This window comes from Epinephelus fuscoguttatus, linkage group LG11, assembly GCF_011397635.1.
Source record: "Epinephelus fuscoguttatus linkage group LG11, E.fuscoguttatus.final_Chr_v1".
NCBI classification, from domain to species: Eukaryota; Metazoa; Chordata; class Actinopteri; order Perciformes; family Serranidae; genus Epinephelus; species Epinephelus fuscoguttatus.
The window spans coordinates 3,279,751-3,294,160 of NC_064762.1; the positions used below are offsets into that span (position 1 = coordinate 3,279,751).

The 14,410-nt window shown below is 42.8% G+C and overlaps 1 protein-coding gene across 1 annotated transcript in view; it reads left to right on the forward strand.

Moving 5' to 3' along the window:
- Positions 1-14,410, forward strand: part of LOC125897554 (MAM domain-containing glycosylphosphatidylinositol anchor protein 2-like) — a 178,938-nt gene that overhangs the window by 112,304 nt on the left and 52,224 nt on the right. The window contains exon 2 of the mRNA XM_049590959.1: positions 151-290. Within this exon, the coding sequence (XP_049446916.1) occupies positions 151-290 (140 nt within the window). The remainder of the gene's footprint in view (positions 1-150; positions 291-14,410) is intronic.

Consider the following 14,410-nt stretch of genomic DNA (forward strand, 5'->3'; position numbering starts at 1 on the left):
TGCAGTACAAACGTGGCCACGACGCTTTGGAGGAGGCTTTTTTTCCCAGTGAGACAACCTCTTAATCAATACACAATCTGTTGTGCTAAACTACTCATTCCTGCAGCAATGACCGGAATGCTAACACACTCTGTGCTTTCTCCTCCGCAGCACCTCCGACTGTCCGCATTATACACTCAGGGCATGCCTGTAATGTTGAGGAGGAGAGGCACACAGAGCGAGTCTACACCATCAGAGAGGGAGAGACCCTGGAGCTCACCTGTCTGGTGACGGGACATCCTCGACCACAGGTAAGCAGCTCACCGCTCCCTCGTCTGCTCCTTGACTGACAGCGCGAACAAAAATAGCAACACAAGGGAATCATGGGACGAGATGCTAATTTCGTAGCCTGCCTCTCTTTCCTGTCTCTCCTCTCCTCTCCTCACTCTCCCTCAGCAGCTTCCTTCTAATTCCTTATTAGCGCCATTGAGTGGCACACCACGTACCTCTGCACTAAACCAGCTTAAAAGTTTAATCCTTTAATTATTGATGGTTTAGGTTGCATTGTGCACCTGCATGTTGATAATCAAAGCTTCCAAGTCTAATGAGAGTGCAGAAACAAAACAGCCGAAACATCTGCCAAAACAACAACGTAACGAGAGAGAAGCAGGCCACAGTAAAAGGGCTCTGGGTCGTGTCAATGCACAGGGGTCCTCGACATCTGAGAAACAGCTTCTCTCAAACTCCTTTAGTTACTGTTGTGATCTGAACTAATTAAAAAACTTGTACTTTTTTTCAGATGAAAACAGGCTGTTCATTTGTTCTTGCTGTGCCTTCTGCACTCTTAGAAATTAAGGTGCTGACTAGAAACATAAAGGGTTTGTCAGCTTGTCACCTTTTCTACCTGGAAGTCATTCCAAGGCTTCTAGTTTGAACCCAACATCTCAGATGGGATACTTGCTTAGTACACTTGGATGTAGTACACTGTCTTACTTATGTAGTGTGAACATTTTGACAGTGTAGTGTTGTCTCACATCAAATACAGCTGTTACGCATTTAATGGAAATGACCATCGCAAGATCTGGCAGCTTTTCTTCTTCTTCTGCTCGGTGTATTGTAACTGAGCTGAGCATTATCGCCAACACCTGATGAAGGATTGTCACTCGTCAAAACAATGCTTGCTCTGTCTACCTGTTTACTCACTTAAAGTGCAATTGCAGGTAATTTTTTTTTTTTAAATATATACATAACCTTGTCTGAAAATTACCATATGAGAAGTTAATTCAGAATTTATTATGGTTTACACGACATAAGGGCACAAATTCAGAGGAAAAAGTGGCTCTTTTTAGCTCCCCTTCTAAAAACGCTTTTTTTTTTTCAACATCGCCTGATACTACGTCACGAGAGGGACTCTGCGTCCTTGACCCTGCCTCTGTCCAATGCGCAGCAGTAGATGGTAGTGAGTCTGAGCGGTAGTAAACTTGTGAGTTAGTATTTTTTCGGTTGTTAACAGTGCATTTCACCATTTGTGATTATGCCGAATTATTGTGTTTGTGCAGGCTGCACAAACTCGAGTCTGTCAGGACATGGAGTCCACCGTTTTCCGGACAGATAAAGGAGTGGAGTTAGTTTTCGTGCCTGGGTGCGTTTTGTGCAGGTGAAGAGGCGTGATTTCACGGCTTCATCTGTGACCAAAAACGCGGTGTGTGCAGCGCTCATTTTGGACAGGAGGATTATGTTCCTGGCGGAGCCCACCCGCCCTCGCACATACCCCCGAGGCTCGGGTCTCCGCGGAGCCTTGGGGTTACGTGCGAGGGCGGGTGGGCTCCGCAGACACGGAGGCCTCTGTGTGTGAGGCTCGCGGCCCTGCATGGAGGTATGTGCAGGGCCACTCGGGAGCGGGCGGCGTGAGGGTTGATGGGCAGTGTGAGGCATGTTATGTCTGGTCTGGGGGTCAGATTCTCCACCAGAGCCCAGAAGGCATCCACCTCCCTGCAGCACATACTCTCCACAGCTGAGGACATGGGCTGGCAGTTCCCACACAAGCACCTATCATACAAAACATTATCAGGAAATCTTCGTATCTCTCTCTCTCCCTCCCTCTCTCCCCTGCGGACATCAATACACCGCAATGCAGAGTTATAACACGCATAGCAAGATACGTCTGATACAGGCTGATATTTGCGCATTAGTTTCTGTTCTGGGTAAGTAGCATTAGTTATCTAATAGTGGCAGAACTATTGGTAGCTTTGTTATAACCTAATACGTGATGGCAAACTTAATGTTGTGATGTGAACACATCGTTAGACATCGTTAGCTGTCGTTAGCTAACGCTGGTCGCTCACCAAGACACCTGCCCAGTTCTCCACTGGTTCTCCTCACACCACAGCTCTATTTCTCTCCTGTGGCCGTTATTTCTCCTAACCCTGATCTGTTCCTGGTCTCTTGGACGCCTAGCAGGCTCATAATTATAAGCCTGTGGGCCGTCATATGCATATGAATGTACATTTTCAACCTCTTCAGTCTCAAAACTAGTACTGGGATCCATGTTTATTAATATTAAACTTAATCGAACTCGGCTGGACTCCCTTACACTATGTCACTTCCGGTTAGTGGGTTTTTAGATACGGAAGCAAATTTCTCTCACAAAAACGACCCCAAAAGTCACTGTAGTGTGTTAATGTTTTTTTCCTACACATTTATTCACCATGGTCTCCAACCTGCAAGTTGGGCTTTAAATCCATCTATATTTTAACAGCACACTTCTGTGTCTATGAATGTCAATGGTTGATACCGGCTAGCTCTTTCACCAGCTGATCTACAGAGGTACCTACAGCTGCTGCTTTTTGCCAATATTTACAACTGTCCACAAATCTAATACTGAAAACTTCTACGGTGAAGACGACAATTAAACATGCATCACAACCACATGTGAAGTACGCCCTTAGGTTTTAAAGGTTATGCCACGAGACGAGTAATGTTATATAATTAAATGTGCCACTGTTAGTTAGCTAGCAAGCTAATGTTAGCATTCGTGTTATAGTTTGTGGTACCATATTATTACAGAATTAACCCAATGAACTGATGTGGTTGTGAAAAATAACACATGTATATTAGTACAGTGCTTCAGTGTTGTATTTCACAAGTTTGAAATATGTTTGTGGTCCCGCCCCTTTCACTACATGGGCAATGGCGAGAAGTGTTCAACGTTCCACACCATTTGACCGTAACAAATGCATCAGCTGGGCACTCAAAGTGCACTGCATTTTGGCGTACTTCTCAGTGTGAACAGACGTACGCACTCAAAATAGCAAGTGTAAGTATGGAAGTACCAGATTTGAGACACAGCACTAGAACCATCTGTGAAAGGTTCAACCCAGAATGCCTGTGAAAGGTTTTACAGAGAGGAGGGTCTACCAGAAACCCAGTTTTTCCATTAATCTTGGTTTTAGTTTAACCGGTCACTTGAGGCCACATCCCCCACATCATCCAGGGTTCACAGTCATGTTTTTAGGGGGTGGAGATTTTGTGAAATTAGTGCTACTGCAGCTTTAACTATTTAAATGGAATGGATGTAAATGCTGCCAGGATGCTCAGTAGCAGTTGGACAGTATCTCCGCTCGTAAACTAATTGACCTATGGCTAAGCCACGCCCCCCTCCACTCACTCGGAGAAACTATCAACATTCAGTGACCGGCGCTATGGCAGGTGTCACAGTACACGGCATTTCACAGGAGGCAACTGATGATTTTTGGAGACATAACGATCAGATGTCATTGAGAAGTAACCAAAAGGGCCTAAACTACGCATTGGAGGGATATATTCATCATTTTATTGTTGAGAAGGTCGATGAAAAGCTTAAATTACAAGCCAAAATTTACAGGTCACAGTGTACGCTTGTGAACCGCATCTGGTTGCCGTCACCATCAAAGACAACAAGTTAAAGTGCCACTGAAGTTAAGGTTTTTGGCTCAGAATATGAGAAAAGGATAACGGCCTTTTTACCATCTTTACCAAGAGTGTCTCTGCGTTAGTTTGGTGCTACAGTATTTACACTGAATCATTCAGCATAACGTTTGCCAACCTTTGTTATCTCTGCCATTACAGATAAGTTAATGAAGCTAAGCTCCAGAAGTTAACGTTAGCTTAACTAGAGCCCTTTGGACAACAGCTAACAATGATGAACAACGCAGCTAGGAGCTAACGTTAGGCTAACTTTAGCTAACGTTAGCTAGAGATGTTAAAGATAACTTTATATTTCTTTCCAGCAAAGTGACAATATGTTGCCTCAAACACAATGTTGACTTACCTTAGAACAGATGTAGACATCATTGTTAATCTTATTCATGTTGAGTTGATGTTGTGGTCTAACGTTACCACACAACTTTATCCAAAGGAGACACTTTTCTCGGTTGAGATGTGGTTTAAAGTGTAAAAATACACCTGGTCACCCAGCCTCTCAGGATACCTTGTGTCAGAGTTGCATGTACCCCATGCACACCGTTTGACCATTTTTAAACTTCAAATCTCAGAAAAAGCTCATAAAACCCAACAAACTGACTTTCTGTAATGCATTTCAATGGACGTCCAGGCAGAGAATGTCCCAGTGTATGGGAATGGCTATACGCACTGTGATTGGCTCATTGCGTTTGAGGACGGGGCTTAGCCATAGGTCAATTAACATTGTGTCTGTTCAGCACAGGTATGGAGTTAACTATTATATGGTATGAAGTGACTGTAAAGATATGAACAATGGCAGAACAAAAATGCTTCGATTAGGGGCATTCCAGATACTACATTTGAATATACCATTTAAAACATGGGAAAACATTTGATTATTTGAGGGTGAAGATCTTTTAACTCAGATGCTTTCGAGGCTACCTTGTGGTTGCATACCGTGCAAGGCAACGGGAAACACTGAAATTACCAAAGATTTCTACATATTAGAAGTCACCAGAAAATGTACCAGTCATCTGAGGTTTGGTGGGAATGTTATGCAAGGCCCAGTTTTCTTCTGGTTGTCCGTATAACTTGCTGGCGCTATAACTCTCTCTGCCATCTTGTCTTCATCTTGCAATGCCTGCTATTTGATCAGCCAAGGCAGGTGGCAACCACCATCAGTTCAGCATGGTGACCATAAAATCTTTGCATGATCACAGTGGTGGCAACCGCCATACCCTTACGACTGTGTCCAGAATCTTCCCTTCTGCTGCCTTACCTCATTGAAATGACTGGAGGCAGCGAGTTACCGTGCAGCGGTATGAAAGCGCCATTAGTCTTACAAAAAAATCCTTGAAAAACCCTTTCAGATCAAGTTCTTTGTAGAACCTCAGCCCTTCATGAAGAACCATTTTGAGCCCTTATTTTGAAGAGTGTGCTTATTGCTGTTCTCATTTAAATTGTAGAAGTAAGTATGTAAAAATAAATATCTAAAAACAGCTGAAACAAGATTTCATCTACTCCAGTCGACAAAATACCAACTAACTTGATCCGCGCAGGTATAAATGTCAGCTCTGCCACAAACAACCCGACCATCACATTTTGTTCTCGTATTAATCTGGGCAGGATTTGCACACACTAACCTTTCGAACATTTATCGAACGTTGCCTCCAATTTGCATGATACCACAAACTGCGCGGAATCCGGCACCATCTCTGGACAGACCTGAGCTCATTTACATTAATTAATATAATTCCCTTCTGATCGATGGACAGGGCCATTAGTTTGTACACTTCCCCTCTGGATGCTCAAGCAGAAGAGCGTATTGATTTTTATATTTCAATTGAAAAGGTGAGGCCTCTTAAATTAGCGAAAGGCTCAGACACACCGTTCATCTCCTCTAGTCGTCGGGGGGACAACTTCACACTCATCATCTCTGTCTTTCCTCTTAATTAGAATTTCTGAAAAACAGAGCAGAGCGAGGGGAGGAGGGGAGAGGAGAGGAGAGCGGGAGATCAAAAGCCCTGCATGGCTGTGGCAGGAGAGGCAGGATCTCCTTTGAAACAGAGTCATTATGAGACTCACGCAGATCCCCTGGCACAGCGGGTCTCGGCTGTGTCTCCCCGGACTCTGGGATGTGTCAGCTTTGTCCCCCTCTGGTAGTGGCATGGGACCGGGGGCATGCGGCGCACACTCATTCCGGCGAGGTTATCCGGGGTGGCGGTGGACCTACGGCTGGTCTTGTGATGTTGGTGGAAAAACACAGGAGTGTGCGAGCTCATCGGAAACACACTCGCAAAGTTAATACGGCAACAACAGCTTGTCGTTTCATTTGAGTTAAATATTAATTCTCAGAACATGCTTCTGAGTCTTTCTTCGCCCCCAGAGTTCCACATTTTAAATTGAGTTGAGATTCTTCATCTTTCAAGAGCATATGTGGGGGAAAAGTAATCAGTGCTCTTTACAAAGGTTGGAGTGCACTTTCAACACGTCCTGTCTTGATTAATGACATGGGCACGAGTTTGGTTTTACCTTTATGGACAGTTTCATCAGACAGTATGAAAAGTTGCGTGTGTGTGTGTGCCTGTACCATGCATGTGGGAACACGCTTACAGGAGCTTTAGGATAATGGCTCAGATGCACTTGCGTCTGTGGTTCCATCAGCTGTTAGTCCAAAGAATGTGCACCCCCTCGCCTCAGACACTATTTCTCTATGGACTATATTTGCCAAAATTTCTTATATTTCATTTTGAATAGTGTCTGACATCCAGTTATCACATCGTTGAAGCCACTCATCTGCTTTACGCACATCATACGTCTGCTCGTCATCCGCTCTATCATTACCTGCCATAAAACTCCATCCCGATGGCAATGCCCCCGCAGTGGAAGTCCCTCGCATCCAAAGAATTTTATGAGTCTACAAAGCAGCTCCAAAACTGTCTTGGCAATTTTCTGGCTTTATCAATTAGCTCCAGCTACACTGCAAAATCTCTCCCCATAGCTGATAAGTTACGGTACAAACCAACTTTGTACAGACTGTGTTGTTCTTTTCCTTGTCAAGCACCCACCTTCCTGCACCCATGGCCTGTACTCAATTTCTTTTTCTATGTCACATACACACATGCACATACACATACTGTACTAACACCCACACAAAGGCCTTGATCCTGCAAAATGTTTGCAGTATGTATTTGCTTGTATAACTCCCCCAGCACAGGACTTGTATCAAATAATACAGATTGTTCTTCCGCTGATTTTAAATATATATTATGTTTTGTTTTTTGCTGTAAATCTGATTTGTGTGATAGATTCTCAAGATAGATATAAGAAAATGCATAGAAACAATCAGTAGGTAATGTGCTACCCTGTCTTAACCATCCATCTGCGATAGTTCACTTTAAAACCTCCCTTGAGATTCTGCATTCTGTCTTTCAGTCTGCTGACTGCACAACTAAAATCAGTCGAGCCTGCTGTGGAAGTTTGCATGTAAAAGATGTATATATTATAATGGCCCCCACGCAATAGTAACTCTTACTTACTTGTAAAACTGAGCATGTTGGGTAGAAACTAACATTTCTGTCTTATCATAAACATTAATGCAGAAGTCAAAGAATATCATTTTCCTTGATTACAGGTCATTCTTATTAGCTAAGCCGTTACTGACACTTTGAGTCCTCTGAAAATAAGGGCCGAAAGTCCTTCATCCTTTTTTACTTTTGGTAATGCATAACAAATTAGCTCCCTACCACCTCAAACCTAAATTACCTTAAAATTAACTGACTGATGTAAGATATACCCAACAGAGGTGCTATTTTTAACCCTGTGTTGTTTGAATTGTTTAAAGGACCTTAAGCCCAGTTCATTGACTGACTAATTGGTGCTGGTTATTTACATTATTGTGATGTATTTATTATGAATTCAGTCCATCTGTTGCTCGTTTTATGTTTTTCACTGTCTCATCAGTACTTCAAACGCAGCTGTAGCCAGTATCTCACTATCACTATCCTCATTCATATTTTAAGAAGCTACAAATTATATTCAGCCACAAAATAATCCTGAAAACAGTACAAAGAGTTGTTGCATAGAGATGATACACCATCTTATCTAGTTGCATTGGTGTAAACCAGCAGGTTTTTAGAATGCTGCAGAGCAGCACATTGATAGAAGTTGCCTGTTTCATCTCGTCTCATCGCAAATCTTTGGTCTGAACTGGACTTCATGCTCATTTTCAGGTACATAGCCTTCTTGTATTTTGGGTTTCCACTAGAACATGTTGACATGCTTTATCGGTGCATAGTTTCCACATACTGTCTGTGCTGGAACACCTGAATTTAACCTCTGTCTGAAATGCTCTGTTTAAGTGCCTGTCTCTTTAAGCCCCCCTTGCTATTAAAGTCCAGTCTGCTCTGATTGGTCAGCATCGTCATTGTAGTCAGGGAATGACTGTCACCGATAAAACCTTTGAAACACAGCTGGACATGTTCCAGCAGGAATATGATCCGAAATCAGGGAGAAATGAACGACATTGGCGATGTAGTTTTCATGTTTCCTTGATGTTAGCAAGTAGCTACATGTAGCAGTGTACTTGTAGTTGGGGAACGATTGTGTATAATAGTTCTTTCTCCAGTTAAAAATTGCCACTAAAAGCTTCTAAATACAACCGCAACCGGACATGTGCCAGGAAGAATATATGATCTGCAATCAGGGAGCAATTTACTGCATTAGTGACCGACATTACATGTTTCTTTGACATTAGTATGTAAATATATGTAGCACTTGCAGCCAGGCGCCATTACATAATAAGGCGACCAGCCACACATCATGCCAGTGTGAAAGCACGTGTTGTCTGTGTCTGGTGCCAGAAGTCACTGACCAAGTGCTGGTATTTGACGACTTTGGAGTGAGACCAGGTTTAGTAAAAGATCAAGTTTTAACTTTCAAAAAATCTGGCTTTTAGGGCACAAAACCACTTTTGGAAAAAAAACAAAAAAAACAAGAGGTTGCTAAATCACAACCGGTTTTGCTGTTTATGTCGTCAAACAGTGTTCTGCAGCTTGGCAGATGTCTCGCCTAAATGACACGCCATCTACCATCCCCTCCACCTCCCAATGACAGTCAGCTCATATACTGTGTCACTGTAGAAACGTTGATATGAAATATATATGAAAAATGCAAATGTGACATTCACGGTCTGCAAAAACGTACAATGCCAACATTTTCTCCTGGCGACATGCAGTCAGTGCTTCCCTCTGACCACATTGTATAGAACACACTGGTTCCTGCACATCTAAGGTCTGGGTCCAGAATGAAAAATGCCATGTGTGATGAACAGAAAAAGATTCTGGGCTTTGCTGAAAATATTCAAGGCTTAAGCCCTGTAAGCCCACCCCTGGAGCCGCCTTATCATCTACACCTAAGATTAATGGGAAACAGCACTTTCTCCTGTCTGTGGAATCACTCTCAATTTTGTTTTCTTGATCAGCTTCCATTCCAGCAATAACTATCTACACCACAATATCACAGGGGGCCAAGTCACACTCCTCGATTGCCGCGAATGGCTTAAATTAGTTCTGCATTAGCAAATCACAAAATTGCTTTTTTCGTCATTACTGTCCAGATTTCCGTCTCTTTCCCTGGCTTTGAGCTCCTACTAGCTCCCATGGTGATACATAGACCGAGGGGTGTTGTGCCAAGTACAACATCAGCACCACAAAGGACCAACCGCAGAGTAAATGGGGCCACGGTTGGCAATTTCGCCACCGTTTAATTCTTCACATGTCTATCAATATGCACACTTCTTAAATTACATAGACGCCCCCCAGGCCTTCCCACTGATGGAGTCTCTGGATTGTGTCCAACCAGGCAGCAGCCTCCTCACAGTGGGCCTCTCTGTCAGCCCCGTGCACATCCACCCACTCACCTCGGAGGAAAAAAAAAAAAAAAGAGAGAGAGGGGGGCCTTCTAATAATAAAATCGTACAAGCATCCAACCTCACACTCACACTCATGGCAGCAGCAACACTTGTCTGCCTTCCCATTTAATTGTCAAATAAATATATGTTCCTGTCAGTCACCAGCACACCGTATAATATGTGCTTTTTCCGCGGTGCCTCGTGGGTTTGGCATTTCAAGGTGTTACTAAGGGCTGTGCAGGAAGACTGGGGCTGCTGGCATCCGGCAGGCTCGAGGGGCAATGAAGTTAAATTGTCATAGATGTGTAGTGCAGAGGTCACTGGAAGGGTTTGTGGAAGTTGGCTCTCTGAGGATAAGACAGAACATCTTGGTTGTGGCCAGTGCTTTTCAACCCAATCTCTGTTTTTCATCTCTGTGTAAAACCAAGAGGTTATCTGAGGGTCTGAGGAGTGAAGGCAGTGAAGCCAGCAGGGGGCGACTCCACTGTTTGCATGAGTCAGATTATTCAGAGGTCCATGAGTAAAATGGCCCTGCTTCTTATTTGATTTATTACCTCAGTAAATATTTTAATAATGAGTTCATGATCTCAATCACTAGTTTCAAGTCTTTGTTGATTCAGTGTGATGTTCATTTTGTAAACTATGATCCCATGTAGAGAAAAACAGACGATAAGGCAGGACATGGCTACTTTATGACTGACAAGTCGCTACCATGGCGGTCTCCTTGGGTTCTTTGTTGGATGCACCCCTAGCTCCTCCACACCTCCACGCTCTTGTCCAAATATGGCCACAAAATATGGCACAAAATGACAAACTCAAGCATTCTCAGTGGTAGTTCACAAACCAATGGGTCACACCATAGTCTTTGTCTTTGCCACTTCTTTCCCTGCACACCACGAGTAAAAATGGACACAAGGTCTGAAGATAGAAATGGAGTTGACAATTCTGCATTGTATGGCAAATGTCACGTAGATGATGAATGTCTAAAGCCATGCTAGTAGTGTCTCTGCGAGGCTGTACATGTACTTCGGCACAGTGGTGCTACAGTCAACATGCTCACAGCAGCAATGCTACATGCTAATGTTTGGTAGGTAACTTGTGATGAGCATTTCTCACAACATTTTAGGGCCCTGATGTACCAAGCTCTTGGTCCATGTTGGGCCTTTAGTGAGCTTCCAATTTCCCTTTTTAACCTCTCTAACTGCGCCAGGACACCGACGTCCTCGCCCCCCCCCTCCTGTTAAATGGTATCTCCCTATGTCATCAAACCATGTGATGTTTGGTATTGTCGGAGTCAGGAAGCTCTCGACTTTCCAAAAATAACATTGTTTTTCTTTTATTTATTCTGTATTTCGCACCAGAGCAGCCTAAACACACAAAGTCCAAAATCGCGATGAGTGGTGACAAGTCATGTCATGCCGTTTTTCAACAGGAAAAGTTAAAGGATTACTCGCGATCTCATGTGGAGCCGTTAGTGGGCACGTAGCTGTTTTATTAAAGGTAAGAGTCTCACTCCTACCACTATTTTTGGCTGAGATATACCGTCTAGAAAGTGGGATCATAACTTTCACGTTTCATATGGCTTTATTTGGTGATATTTTATGGTGTTTCTGTGTCATAAACAACATCAGCTCTCATAATCACACCTGATTTCAATAAGGTACAATGTTTGAAGCTGGCTGAGTGTTGTTTGATCACTGATAGTACTGTTTTGAAGCTGAGCTCCGCCTGGATCTTTTCATGGTAAAAACACTGTAGAATGGTCATACTTTGAGCAGTCTTCTTCAAATTTGAAACAAGTGTTCATTGATAGTGTGCCTACAGCCCCACAGTGTCATTTACCTGCTCAGATGAAGCCACAGACAGTTATTCATCCTGAAACACATTTTTTATTTTATTTTAGGCAAAATCTTCAATTTTTTACTGACTTCAGAGGCCCATTACTCTGTCTCTGTATCACCTAGAGTGTTTCTGACACTTTCACAAGAAGCTTCAGGGAGTTTTCTTTCTGGCAAGACCTCATGCATGCATGTCGTCAGAGCGGTTCAGAAGCTACAGTCATTTTAATTTGGGTATGTCATTTTAGGCGTTTTTGCTACAAAATGGGGGTGGAGTGCAAGAGGTTTAATGGCGAATACAGACTACCACTGCCTGGAGTTACTTCCTCTCATGCAGGACTAGTTGGCCATTGGCGGAAGCCTTTGCAGTGTGTTCAACTGCAACTTTTTGGTGGCAACATAGGTGACATGAGGCAATGCAACAGTTGGTTACTTCTTTGATTTCAGTTTGGTGTGTCTGGGCCTTTATGGATTAAAGGTGTTTAATGTAACTCTAATTGTTTAGACTCATTCCCAGTTTGGGATGGTGGTTCGGTCAGACTACCAACCCAAAGCGTCTCTAATTGACAACCTGGAAGGGACTCAACAATCAACTGTCTACCTCCAGAGTTACACACAGCACCTTTAAAGGATTAGTTAAAAAGGTGGGAATGAATTGATGGATAAATTGACAGTGAAACAAACTTGTTTGCAGCTCCACCTCTATCAAATTATAAGACTCAAAAACACCTTCCCTTTTTTCTCACTCGCCCTGTGTGTCTGTACCCCTGAGTTGACTCTCCCTCCTCTGTAAAAGACTTCATGCCCATTCTCTTTGTATCTTTCTCTCTCTACCATTGTCCACCATCTAGTGCTGAAGCAATAAGTCAATTAATCAGTTGGTTGATGAACGTGAGGTTAATCTACTGCAGTTTTGATAACTGGGTCATTTTTCATGCAGGGTTGCCGAACATCAGATGCCTAAAGGTTTCTTTCCTCAGTTTTCTATCAATAAAAATTCACTATTAATTTCATTTGAAGATGTCATGTGAGGCTTGATGAGGGTTTTCACTATTTTCTTGACATTTTATTGAAAAACAGAATCAGATAATTAATGAGTAATCAATACTGAAAGTAAATATTAGATGTAGCCCTGTCTACATTGAATATATAGATAATGATGAGCGCTTTCCCTATGTCTCACTTCCTCTTTATCTCTGTACCAGAACACCACATACATACAGCTTTATCTGTTCATACTTTCATGGTCGCTGTCCTCCAGCTTGGCTCATTGTCTTTGATGCCGTGCACAGACATCAAAGAGTCCCTGATGATGAAGCCATCTGCCCCCGTCTCCCCTGCCCTGCCCTGGCCTCCATCCATTATGTCCACACTACTTTGTTTGAGTACCAGGCTCCAATAGCCAGCAACACCACATTGCAAACACCTTTTTTTTTTGTTTTTTGTGTTTCAATTATTGGCCGGCCAGATTCAACTCGCAGCGCCACGGGTCAGCGAGTACAAATAAGCTGACCTCGGGCCCTGGGACATTTCGCTTTATACAGACCAATTGGAGTATGTGATCTGTTTTGGATGCTCCCTTGACAGCTAGCCTACAGTGCTGGTGTCTTTAGCAGATGGTGCTTTTTTGAATACGATTTAACTTTCTATTTTTTGCACTGTTTGTCGTACAGACTGCGATATCAGAAGGGGCTCTGTGTCAGAGTTTCCCTTGAACTAAACCCTGCCCAATGCACCCGCAGACATTTACACTCAGTTGTCTTAGATGGGACTTTGAAGGAATAGTTCAGATTTTTTTTGATGTGGGGTTATATGGAGTGTTAATCCATAGACAGTATCAGGGGTGTAAAACACCACTTTCATCACAATACAATATTATATCAATTCTTTGGACAACGATACGATATTTGCCAATATCACAAAGACTGCATGATACCATTTCGATTTGATGCAACTTAGGGGCCTGTGATTGATATAAGGACGATATTATCTGCCTAGTTAACACAGTCAGTTAAAGAAGAAGCTGCCAGCTCTTTATTTTTTACTTTTGACCATAAAAGAACAACGCAAAAATAATGGAAATAGTTGTAGCCGCTTAAGTGCATTAAAGTTTACTTTAAACTCTAAACTGAAGGGCTTTCTGCCAGAGAGACCTTTCTGGAACCCAAACCCAAACCATCGTCTTTTTTCTGGCTTAAAATCCTGAAGGCAAACTTCTCCCAACAGCAATACATTTCAGCTCAATAATAAATGTCAAGATTCATTGACAAACAGTTGTTTTTGCTGCTCATCCATTATTAGCTTTAGCATGTTTACACTGCATCAATTAGCCTAGCAGCCAGCAAACTTTTTCCCTCTACTTTTAGCTTAACAAATTACATGTAGCATTATTGTTTTTATACTCACCTTTGGTTTATGTCGCTGCGTCTTCCAAAAGAACAGCTCGGGTGAATTTCAGTCTGCATGCATGTTCTTTCAGCAGAACATTGTTGAAACAGAGCAGCTAATGTTGTCGTAGTGAGAAGTTAGCAAGATGAGATGCACGACCAGGCAGTTAACGTTACACAGCATTGGTTACATACACCATGTGCCCTGACTGCTGACCCCAATTTTCTCCATCATCGAAAATATTTCCACACTGCTGATTTATTCCAGAGTAAATAAATAATCTCATCTGGCTGCTGGTGACACAGACTTTCCAAATAAAAGCATATCCTAAAGATCAATGTTTTCACTTTGCATC